Raw genomic sequence first — 12983 nt, forward strand, 5'->3', positions numbered from 1 at the left:
CCACGCAGCCTTTCCTACGGCAGAGCTTTAAATGCCGTAACACCGAAGGCGACTCAAGCTAATGTTGATCCGACGGGCATAGTGGACGAGGATGCCGTTGTGAATAGCGCTTTGAGTTCGACCGAGTCATCGAGCTTCGAATCAGTATACGGTGATGCCTCTCGGCCAAATTCAACTGTTGACGCCGTTACTTCCAGCGCAACCGTAAACGCTGCTACAAGCAGGGAGGTAGTGATGAACAGAACAGATGCCGCTGAAGAATCTTCTGCTACACAGGAAATGGTGGCACCGACCACTCGACCACCAAAGTTCAATCTAGACAGCCTGCGAGCCTGGATAAAGCAGTTCATGCTAAATTCCGGCAGCGGATTTATGCGCAAGTTACTACAAGCCGATATATCCGCTGACTGCAGCTTAGGCTTGCTCATGTTTGCGCGTGCCATCCAAGAACTGGAGCCGTGGGCCTTAAGGTGTAAGTCTGAATTAATGGGCTGATTTTTTTTTCAAACGCATTCGCGCATAACTGAATTGAGAGACTGGCTACTACCCTTTATACCACTGCAATAAGTTGATATTAAGTTCAAGGGTCAAGCTAATATTTGCGTTTGGAGACGCATTAAAGGCAACAACTGATGGGCTAAAATCTCATATTTTGTTTGCAGATACTAATTTCTTTAAAACAGCGCAAAGTGAATTTCAATTGTTTTTAATGCCGCAAGGGTACGCGAAGCCTATTTGTTTTCACTGATCATCTTGCGATGCCTTAACGTTATTTACACTCTTGTTCTAAATACGGGGCCAGAGATGACTCCGAATCCAATGAGCATTTCGGATTTGGTTTATGGTTTAGTGTACGGTGTCTAACGTCCTAAAACGACTCAGGCTATGAAGGACGCCGTAGTGAAGTGCTCCGGAAATTTCTACCACCTGGGGTTCTTTAACGTGCACTAACATCGCACAGTACACGGGCTTCTAGAATTTCGCCTCCATTGAAATTAGACCGCCGCGGCCGGGATCGAACCCGCGTCTTTCGGGCCAGCAACCGAATGTCATAACTACTGAGCCACCGCGGCTGCGATTTCGGATTTAGCGGAGCATTTCTGCACATGTGGACGTATTGTCTTGTGATTGCGCTGCACTGCATTTACTTTTCTTCTACTGCGGAGTGATCTTAGCGGTGCCCATATTCCAGACGCATGTCAAGCTTAATTTCGCGGTGCGTGAACAATTTAAAATTTGGTGCCGTGTTCTTCACAGCAGAGATCATTTACTTTCTTCGCGATGGAAAGTGACAAAAGCCCCGACCTACAAGTAGCCTAAAACCACGACCAGCTTCCGTAGGGACATAAAGAAGTAGGTGCGAGATACTCCATGAATTTACTGTGATGTTTCAGCTGTAGCACAGCCCTCCAAGGATAACAAGCGCATTTCGGAAAATTTGGACGTTTGTACGCGCCTTTCAGCTGCTGACAGTGCGTAAGACACACGTGCGATAGCCATTTGTATTCATGTTCCCAGAGTTGGGCCTAGCCTTCAATGACACTTGAACGCCTTTTTTTGTGGCAAATATAGTGGTCGAGATGCTTTTGCAGGCGGGGCGTTCGCCCGTACGAAAGGGATTAGGTAAATCAGCTCCTGCAGAACGATGGGTACTCCCCTTACAAATCTGAAACTGGAAACCGATCAAAAGATGCGGAGAAACTGCATTTCATTGGCCCACTGACGAAACTGGTGGCTTCAAACCAAATGACTGACATTACCAGGCAAGCCCGCAGCCGATGATGCGACTACGTCTTATGTATATGAATTCTTTCCGCTTTTATATTGTACTTTGGCATGCAGACGTCTGGAGTGGAGGAGGGCCGAACATTGCGTAGTTTTTCTATCCATGTATGCAAGTGACGTTTGATGCTTTATTTTACCCTTCTATCCCCTTGCCTTCGCCATTTTGTTTGTCTTCGAGGTACTGCTCACATCTTGCAGGTCCTACGCAGGGCCCACAGGGCGGTGCGGGGACGAAATATTGCGCGAGCATAGAAATGCATGAGATACGCTACAGACCCAGAAAAACATCGCAGTATATTGCGCTATGTCCGAGAATTTCAACCGCAGAGTTCATTAACACAACCGCCTGCAGTGAGTTATAATTCTGAAATCAAGAAGGAGATGAAGGAAGCTTGCTTGGTGTCATCTCGTCTCTGTGGTGAATGTAGAAGTGCACTTACTGTGTCACTGTGCTTGATCAAGAAGTAAGTCCACCTAAAGCAAGGCTCTAAACTCTCTACAAGTTTTGAAGACGACACCTGGGTGTGATTGAAACCTCATGGGACTTTGACCTCTATCTATCGGTTGTTGTTTCATGTCGAATGTCTTATGTCTTTATTTTGCCATTTGTTTTCTCTCGTTTTTGCTTGCACCTCGCTGCATGGCGCACCTATATGGACGATCGTGTGAAGAAAAAGCAAACGAGTATAGCGCTTACCTGTTCTTTCCTTCGGATTCATTCCTTTCACCGTCGTAACTGTGGCACTGCGGCACAGGTAGGTACACATTTTGATAAGTTTCGCTTAGCCAGCATAATCGTTTAGTTATCAACCTCTATATTTTCGATGTCAACAAAACGACAAGGAAAATGAGTAAAAAGCGAAAAATAAAAGGAAAAGAAGGCGCTCTCGTGTCTACTCTTAACGAGAAGCTTAAGCGTCCTCCTAATCTTTTTCTCTGCTGAGACAGCGAGCGATTGAATGAGGGCACGCTCATGAGCCATGCGCAGGGCACGCCGTGACGCTTTGACTTCTCGGTAAAACGGCACAACTTCCCTCACGCAGCTCGCGCTGTAAAGAAAAACACTGACGCAGTTTGGAATTTCAGTAGCTGGCACAGTGTATGGCCGCGTTTTCGTGTTAAATCGTGCTGAAGGCAGTGCCGTCGCATCAGCCACTCTTGTGAAGCAGGGAAATCAACGTCTTATGCACAATGCGAGACGAGAGTTCAACAGCGAACTGTGCCGCTGGCTGTGCGGGTAGCCATGCGTTTGAATGCAAGTTCCTGGCCAGATCTGCAAATTTTTAACAGTTTTTTTTTAAATATATTCTTTTCTCCTAGTGTCATTGGCAGTTACCCCCTATAAAGTCGCGTCTGTTGGCTAGTAAGTTTCGCTACTCTTAAGTTCCAATACCAATGGTCGTGCTAACCAATGAACAATCGGCCAAAAATTCGAAGCCTTAGAAGAATTTTTACAGAACATGGTGCTATTAGAAATTAGCTCCGAAAACCTTCATAGGTAAAGTGAACACAAAGCTATTTTTCGTCTTCCGTGTGTCTGCTTTCTCTTTCACGAAAGCTTAAAGTGAACCTGAAGAGATTCTCCAAGAAACAGAGTGTGTTTTCTAATACTGAACACGGATATCGTCAGCGAAAAGGGCACAAATACCAGCAAAAACTGTAATTATAGAAATCCTGATACCGCAGCCTTGCATTGCGCATCGGCTCTATAAACAATCAGCGACTGGCCAAGAGAAAATCTTCGCCAGAATTTGTGCCTGCGCCAATGCTCCCCGGCACAAGCAAACTATAACCTCACTACTGCGTTCAATTAGTTGTCGCGGCGGTTCGCGGCTGCCTTTTCAATTATTTTTGTTCTCCTTTGGGGCTAAATACTATTACAGAAGAGAAAGAGTGCGTCACGAATAATACGTGGTCTGCCTTTGTGGCTGTTGTCTCCAGTTGTTTAGCATAAGTTCAAGGGGAAATACAAAACATCTCATGGAATGCAAACAGAGAAATGCCACACCTACCCAGAAAAATAGCTTCGTGATTCCTTACACCTATGCACTTTCGTGCAACTTTCAATATGCTTTTTTGTAGATTAGATTAATACAGGTTCTGTATATCAGTAGTAAAACCGGAACACCTCCGTGGGTTTTCTTGCCTAAGGAGCGTGTCCAGTACATCTGTATTTTTCACTTAAGCGGATTATCCAATTTACGAGGTCTGTTAGAAAAGTATCCGACCTTTGGCCGTAGAAAAAAAACTTGCATAACTGGAGCGTTCCAAACCTAGTCACCTTCAAAGTAGTCAACTTGGGACTCCACACACTTCTCCCAGCGGTGCTGCCATTTTGGGAAGTATTCCGAAAAGGCCCCTTTCGGAATGGAGTTTAGCTCAGCTGTCGTTGCAGCCATAATGTTCTTCCATGTCTGAAATCGCGCTCCTTTCAATGGCCTTTTGATTTTGGGAACTAGCCAGAAATCGCAGGGGCCATATCAGGAGAGTAAGGAGTCTGTTGAACTACAGGAGTCTGGTTTTTCGCCAAAAAAGTCTGAATCAAGTGCGAGGCATGTGCAGGAGCATTGTCGTGAAGGAGGCGCCACTTTCCTGTTGACCTCAACTCCGGGTTCTTGCGCCGCACAGCATCACGTAGGCAACAAAGGACATCCCTGTAGAGCTCTTTGGTCATTGTTTGACCCTGTGGAGTGCGTACTCGTGGTGTGCCACACATAGGGTGTCAAAGATAGCAGTCAGCATCACTTTCACATTGCTGCGCACTTGGCGGGCCTTCTGAAGTCTTGGTGGCGTGGAATGCTTCCGGTGTGACGACTGGGATCTGGTTTCCGGGTCGTACCTGTACACCCAAGACTCGTCACCAGTTATTATGATGTTGATGAAGTCGGGGTCACTGTTTGCGGAATCCAGCATGTCCTGTGAGACTTCAACACGAAGCTGCTTTTGCTCCACCGTGAGCAGCTTCGGCACAAATTTCGCCGCAACTATCTCCATGGCCAAATCTTCGGTGATAATGGAATGTGCGGAAAAATTGCTCATGTCCACCTCTTCTTCAATTTCTCGGATAGTCACACGACGGTCCCGCATCACCACAGCGTTCAGTTCGGCAATGACCTGGTCATTTCGGCATGTTGATGGCCGATTGGAGCGTGGCTCGCTCTCCACCGATGTGCGGCCATCTTGAAATCAATTGTACCACTGCTTAATCTATGTGCTGCTCATAGCATCGTCACCGAACGCCGTCTGAATATTCCGAATGGTTTCCACTTGGCTGTCGCCCAGTTTTGGGCAAAATTGGATGCAGTAGCGCTGCTCCTGACACTCCGCCATTTTCATTGCAATAAATAACCGACGAGAGCACTGCGCACCGCCTCACTCAAATACTGAGTCCCAGCGACTGACGCTATCGGCAGGGGGGAAAAAATTCGTGCATGCGCACGAAGGATCAAGATCACGTGATGCAAGCGCGCTTGTTTCATATCCACCAGGTGTTCGCAAAAAAAAATAAAGTCGGATACTTTTCTAACAGACCTCGTAAATGCTGTAAGGTACTCCTGCAGGCAGCCAGAAACCAAATAGTGCGAGGTCCCGGCTTCGGAAATTATAGCCCTAAAGGGTACATATTTTTGTGGGTTTTTGCCGAGAAAAATAAATCTGAATACATTCCTTCTGTTTTTCTAGCCCTGGTTTCGAACCCTGGATAAGGAACCGGCGTGACAACCAACCAAGAAACAGCCCATTTCCTTGTCGAGTATCGCAGATCAAGATATGTAGAATGCATATGTTGAGTGGTGTATGAGCTTCCTCTTTCTTGTAGCAAAGTTTACATTGGTCAGACCGGCCGGTGTACGAAAATTCGGCGAAGTGAACATGTTCGATCAATCTCGGATTTAACCTATTCCCATCTAAAGGAGAACTGCCACGATTGCGGGCACGAAAGCGATCAAGTGTGCAGAAATTAAGCCGGGCACACACGTATTTTATTTCGTCAAATAGATAAGACAACAAGGGAGTTGGTGGAAGCATACTATATTCGAAAAAGACGGGATGAATGCGTTAGCCAGCCTTCGTTATTGCTAGTCAGTAAAGAAATTGTTTTCCTGCACAGCACGAGATCAGTTGCAGTGCTTTCCGGTTTTGATTTTTTTTTTGTTCTTTTTTGTTTTTTGATTTTTGGGGCGTTCTTTGGTTTCTCTGGTTGTCGCAGCTGTCCTGCTACCGGGGTGTAGGGCTTCTTAGCCATTGACCTATGATGTGGTTCTTGGATTGTACTTTAGGCATGTGCGAGAGACCTATTAGGTCATAGGACTGTTAGCCATAAATATGCTTTTTATGAAAAAAAAGCTGTAGTTGCGAGTCAGCGCTCGTCTCCATGTGTCCTTGTTCTTTGTCCTTTCTTTGTTCTCTGATCTGTATGCTTAACGATTTGTCACTTTGGCGAGTGAAGATGTTTTCTGTTCGGGGTCCATCCAGACTCCCACTGCTGTTCCTCTGTACGTTTATTGGACATTCCAAGAAGTCGCTCTAGGGCAGGACAGAGGTGCTCATGGATGTAAATGGCATTCTGGCTGTTGAGTCCAACGTCTTCGTTACTAATTCTAGCCATGTTTTCTTTGAATAGAGGGGTGTGGCGTTTTGCGCGAGGCTTCAATTTAACTCTAATATTTGATAGTTCAGGATTAGGTGTCCCAACGTGGCGGCAGGGTTCAATATCACACAATTAATTGTTTCCTTGATCAATCCTCCGATTATGGATGTAATTTTCACGACATTATCACTGACACTTTGTTTATCCTTGAATCACAAGATTGGTACATCTGGAAGACTGCTCCAGATGCATCAGCTGCTTTCCAAGGTCTCCAGCTTTGCTTTCGAGGGTGGCGCATTTATTTTGCATTGCCTGGCTCTCTGCTGTTTTTTTTTTCATTTTCAGCATCCACTCTTACCTTTAACTCTTCAATATCTTTATGTGCAAAATCAAGACTGTCTTAGTGTTCCGCTGCTCATCTCGCAGTTCCGGCTTTTAATTGCCCAGGTTTCTTTCAAGTGATTCTTGCCTGGCTTTTAATTCCAGTTTCACTTCCTCTTTCAGTGTTAGAAAACCATTTCTGAGCTCTCCTTTGCGTTTCACAAGTTCCTTTGCCGCTGGTTTGTCTTTTGCGCGTAGAACAGGCCACTAGAAACGCCACTTGGCAGCAGCAACGACGAAGGAGAAATATGTGACAAATTTTAACATAACATATTCGACCTGCAGCGAAAAAGGCAGACCGATGCTCAGACCACATTCAGAGCTGTCGATGTCACTGCAAAATGAGGCCCAGGTAGCCCGAGCCTGCCTCTTTGTAGCCGGTGGAGTGACGTAAGTGTCCTCATTGCAGACAGCGGGCGTCGCTGACCTTTACGCTCCTGACGCTGGATGATCCAGTCGATCCATCGTCCACACAGGCTCACACGGCTGATGTAGTCACAGTCCTTGTAGCAGCTGCATGGGGCAGATCTGTAGCGAAGATAGCAGAGCGGCTTGGTCAAAATTCACAGCTGTCGATGCCGCTGGGAAGTGGAAACTTGCTTCTGATTCGCCTCTCATTCTTGGTTCCTACTAAAGAGTGGAAAAAACTACAAGTCTTCTGACTGAATTCGCTATAAAAGGTGAAGTACGCACTTAAAATACTACTGCTCCTGTATTTCACTGGCAAATGAACTCGCGACTCAGTGTCTGCATCGTTTCTCTTAGTCACTCAAGGAGAACGTCGAATGCGACCCTGGCATCCTCAGAAAGTGACGGTTCTGCGAGGCACAGTTGGCGCAGACTTCATATCTTTTCCTTTTTTTTTCTTTCTCTCGGACCCATTTAACGCAGTGCTTGACGCCACGGGCAAGTACCCAACAGGCCTTTTCCAGGCGACCGTTGGCGATCTGGGCGCTTACGACGAGTGCATAGAGACCGTGGTAAGAGACGAGCAAGGCGTGGAAAAAGTGCGTGGCCAGTACTGCGACGTGCACGTCTTTTCTGATGACCCCGACATCCACGCCATCATCGACCAATTTTTGCCGGCCTTCATCTTCTCTTTCAAAAGGGTAAGCCTATGTCTGCCTTGTTTCGCGTCAATAACTCTAAAAAAAACGGGCGTGCACTCGTGTTCAGGCGGATTAAAAAACCTCTTGTGGTCGCAGCCGCATCTTTGCCCTGCGCTCCAGCCGGCCTCGTAGCTTTGAGGCATGCTTTGCCAAGTAAAAACTTGTTTAACCGTGGAGCTAATGCTTCTTGATTACATGTACCTCTGGGCAACTCTTCTGGCTTTATAGTCCTGCCAAATCATGTGTCGTTAGCCGGAAACCACCACGATGAAACGTTGCTGATATTTCCTGCCAATTTTGTCTCTTCATTTAAACAGAAGACGTAATCGTTACAAGTTGATTACGGATATCGTAAGGTGAAAGAAAATTAGTTTCTTTCAGCGTCTTTTCTTGTAGTTTTCAAGAGATGTGCCAACTAAAAAATATGCAGCCTCTCTCAAGTAATTGATACATGAATTTTTTTGAAAAGATAAGCCTTCTAGTTAAACTAAACCGAAGTGAATGGTTCATCCGCTCTGCAATGGAGAACATTTCTTTGCAGAGATAAGGCTATACGAGGCACTTCGCGGGGCATAAGGCGTCGTTTAGTTGTTATTGTTTATAGACCAAATTCGCATACAGAAAAAAATATAAAAGATGACAACCGGTAATAGGCTGTGGGACCTGGCCGTGGTACTGAAGGGGGTGGTTTGTCCTATTGTAACACAAAAAGACCAATTTTTTCTATACGATCACTCGTTTCGCACAGCTACACAAGCTGAAAACAAAGAAAGGTGCCGTATCGCTTACTGCCTCTTCTTCCACCTCCGCTTGGATGGGCTGCAAACGATTTCAAGCAATCAAGAGGCATATTGCACCTGTATATTGGTTCCGAATTGAACGAGAGAAATGAGTTTTCTGATAGGTACCGTACGTATCAAGGAACCTGGTAAAATGTACAGCTTGTATGTACAAGTGTTAAATGATTTAGGGCAAGAGCCGCCGCGGTGGCTCAGTGGTTATGGCGCTCGGCTGCTGACTCGAAAGACGCGGGTTCAAAGCGAGTCTAACGCCACAAAGCGACTCAGGCTTGAGTGACGTCGTAGTGAAGGGCTCACGAAATTTCGATCTCCTGGGGTCCTTAACGTCCACTGACATCGCAATCTCAGGAATTTCGTCTCCATCAAAACTGTACCGCCGCAGACGGGATCGAACCCGCGTCTTTTGGGTCGGCAGCCGAGCGCCATAACCACTGAGTTACCGCGCCGGCCTTCAAGAAAGTAGACACCTCATTTAGGCTGTAAGGGTGCGGGTGAGGGGCTGGAAGAAAGAAGGAAAGAAAGAATAAAGAAAGAAAGAAGGAAAGAAAGACAGAAAGAAAGAAACAAGGAAAGAAAGAAGGAAAGAAAGAAAGAAAGAAAGAAAGAAAGAGAGAAAGAAAGAAGGAAAGAACGAAAGGAAGGAAGGAAGGAAGAAAGGAAGAAAGAAAGAAGGAAAGAAAGAAAGAAAGAAAGAAAGGAAGAAAGAAGGAAAGAAAGAAAGAAAGAAAGGAAGAAAGGAAGAAAGAAAGAAAGAAAGAAAGAAAGAAGGAAAGAAGGAAAGAAAGAAAGAAAGAAAGAAAGAAGGAAGGAAAGAAAGAAAGGAAGGAAGGAAGGAAGAAAGAAAGAAAGAAAGAGAGAAAGAAAGAAAGAAAGAAAGAAAGAAAGAAAGAAAGAAAGAAAGAAAGAAAGAAAGAAAGAAAGAAAGAAAGAAATCAATGCGGTTAACCAGGCATTATTTTCGGTTAGCTATAGTGGACATCGACAGTGGAGAAAAGAGAGTGAAAGGGAAAATAGAAAATTTGAGCCCACTGTGTCTGTGAGGTGTGGCCTATATGATGTGTACGGTGTGTTGCTGGGCAAGCTGGTTTTACATTCTGATCCTTGTAGCGCTGGAAGAGAAGAAACGAAGGAAGCACGAGACACACACTGCGCTAACAACTTGTGCTATACGAGACAGTGTTTGTCGTGAAATGGAGAACCCCGAACAGCTTAGGGCATAAGAGAGTCGGTCCGATCTACTTGTGCTGGGGTCCGTGTTGTCAGAACGTACCAGACGCCAGCACAGCGTTGGCCATTGCTTCTAACTTTTTCCGGAAATTTGCTACACCAAGACTGAAACATATCTAGAATCCTAACGTGAGCTTCTCGTATTAGTGCGTGAGTTTCCCGCAGCGAATTTTTGTTCGAAGTCCTAAGTATTCAAAATGGTATGGTACGAAAGGTACAGAGCTACCTTCTCGTATCCTGTGCACGCAGGTGCCTGGGAGAATCTGTGAGCAGATAATGCGGTCGTGACGTGATCTTCATGAGCACAAGTTATCAGCGTCAAAGGAAGAGCGAACAGCAAAAAACCAGCTAGAAGATTTTAGTTGAGCGAGGCTGAAAACTAACGCATTTAATTTTCAATTCGGTGTGTCGATGTTTATTCACTTGGTTTTTATTTAACAAATATTGCAGGCCCTAAGTGGTCCCTAGCAGAAGGGGTGAAAAGAATACAGCATTGTGAATATGAATCCATCGCGCGAAACATAAGCAGAATACAATGAGACATGTCCAACTCTTTCAAGAAAACATACAAAAATGCGAAACACCACTTTGAGCAAGATGCCAACAATTTAGTATAGAGTCAATGGACGTGATGACATGAGAAGGCAGCTTGTTCCATTCCGCAAAAGCACGTGGGCGAAAGGAGTACTTAAAGGCATTAATTTTAGCTTGATATGGCGTTAAAGCATGTGCATGATGATGTCTTGTTGGACGAGCTGTAAGGGGCGCAAGGTTAAGTTCGTAACTCATGGCAAATTTGTTGTGTTTCAGCAGAAAGAGAAATTTTATTCTGCGGATTTTCCTACGTATTTGGAGTTGAGGGGTGGCATTTTCTTTCATTAAAATGGAAGGAGAGTCAGATGTGCGATATTTTGAAAAGATGAAGCGCGCGGCTTTCCGCTGAACAGCCTCCAATGCCTCAATATTCTTCCTGGTATAATGGTCCCAGACTGCGCAAGCATACTCTAGTTTGGGTCTTATGAGGCTGCAGTATGCTAACTGCTTTATCCGGGAAGGAACGATTTCAAGTTTGTGGCGAAGAGGTCCAAGTTTTCTGTACGACGATGACCATGTATTGCCAATACGACTGTTCCAACTTAGATTATTAGTTATGGTAACACCGACGTATTTATACTCGTTAACTTCTACAAAGCGAAGCGATGGGCGGGTATATGGAAATGAGTACAATTTTTTGTTGCTCATTTTCATAAAAACTGTTCTCGCGGCATTAAGCTGCGTATCCCAATTACAGCACCATGTGCCAATTTTTTGGAAGTTCGAGTTAAGGAGGATTTAGTCTTTAGGGCTGTGGATTTCGTTAAACAAAATGCAATCATCGGCAAAGAGCCTAATTTGCACCGGTTCAGATATAACAGTAACGATATCATTTATGTATATTAGAAATAACAAGGGGCCTAGTACACTACCTTGTGGAACACTTGAAGTAACTGGTAAATAATTTGAATGATAGCCGTCAGTGCTAACAAACTGTACACGGTTGGTGAGATATGACGAAGCCCACGTGACTGCAAATTTAGGAAGATCAATTAGGTCAAGTTTATACATTAGTTTAGCATGTGACACAACATCGAAAGCTTTTTTGAAAATAAAAAAAAATGGCGTCGACCTGCCCTGAGTGGTTAAGGACTGTTGCAAAGCTGTGAATCACCGATGTTTTTTGGGTCACAGTGGATAAACCTTTCCTAAAACCATGTTGAACAGAAGAAAGTACACCACTGTCATCTAGAAATTTTGTTATGCAGTTAGCTAAAATATGTTCTGCTAATTTACAACATGTGCAAGTGAGTGAAGTGGGACGATAGTTAGCAACTAGTGCCATGTCACCCTTTTTAGCACAGGCACAAAACAAGCTGTCCTCCAGTCGGAAGGTGGCCTTCCTGGTGCAAACGATAGTGCAAACGGTGGGACGATAGTTAGCAACTAGTGCCATGTCACCCTTTTTAGCACAGGCACAAAACAAGCTGTCCTCCAGTCGGAAGGTGGCCTTCCTGGTGCAAACGAGGTGCGAAATATTATTGAAAAAAATTTAGAAATAACTTCTGCATTGGGACGCAAATATATGTTGGTATTTTATCCGGACTAGAAGGGATTTAGTTTTAAGATTTAACAACAGTGAAGTTAATGCAAGCATTGATAAAATGCCTGAACAGGAAAACAAAAGGCATCACCACTAAGAAAACTACATGGATTTAGATTTGAAAATACACTATAGAAGTGCCTGTCAAAGTGTTCAGCAATGTTACTTTTGTCAACAAGGATGGCATCCCCATGCATAATTCGGTTAATGGGCTTTTTCATTCTTCTGATAGTTCCAAAATTTTTAAGGGGAGTCATGAATAAAGTCTGGTAGTGTGTGCTCAAAGTAGTACTGTTTTGCATTCCGAATTTCTTCAATATGGTTTGATTTTAGAGTTTGAATTATAGATGGAGCTGCTCCTCTTCGTTTCAATTCTTTAATTTTTCTCGTAAGATGCACTATGTTTCGATTGATCCAAGGATTTGCTTTGCGTCCTTTCTTCACTTTCGTAGGGACAAGACTGTCTATGCAGTAGAAGGAAATTTATTTTAATCTTTCCCACAATTCAACAACGCCAAAACAATAAAAAAGTAAAGGCAATATTCACAGCAATCTAGTACATTTTCGACGTTTGCGTGTGAAAAATCCTTGAAAGGAACTATTTTAGCGATAGGTTTTTTGTTCGCACCATGCACATGAAATGAAACGTAGACCACACTGTGATCAGACAAGCAAAATTTTACCGATACTGATAAGTTTTGAATGGAACGACTTAAGAATACAAGATCAAGCCCAGATGTAGAATCACTTTGCACACGTGTTGGTTCTGTAACAACTTGTTATAGGTCATGACAAAGCATTACGTCACATACCTTATCAGCATGTGCACCAAAGCCTGAAAAAAGAGGTGGATAGTTCCTGTCGATTCCTGGAAGGTTAAAGTCTCCCGCCAATATTATTCTGTCACCTTTGAATCTTGACAATGATCAGCAAGGTCATATAGGTATAGTACTGGT

General features: G+C 44.4%; 1 protein-coding gene across 1 annotated transcript in view; it reads left to right on the forward strand.

Annotated features, from left to right (window-relative positions):
• Window positions 1-279: 279 nt before the first annotated feature.
• Window positions 280-12983, forward strand: part of LOC149354393 (nose resistant to fluoxetine protein 6-like) — a 62541-nt gene continuing 49837 nt past the window's right edge. The window contains exons 1-2 of the mRNA XM_089575976.1: window positions 280-472; window positions 7646-7863. Of these exons, the coding sequence (XP_089432102.1) occupies window positions 280-472; window positions 7646-7863 (411 nt within the window). The remainder of the gene's footprint in view (window positions 473-7645; window positions 7864-12983) is intronic.

The sequence above is a fragment of the Amblyomma mixtum genome, chromosome 3 (assembly GCF_055824585.1).
Source record: "Amblyomma mixtum isolate Tamu chromosome 3, ASM5582458v1, whole genome shotgun sequence".
NCBI lineage: Eukaryota > Metazoa > Arthropoda > Arachnida > Ixodida > Ixodidae > Amblyomma > Amblyomma mixtum.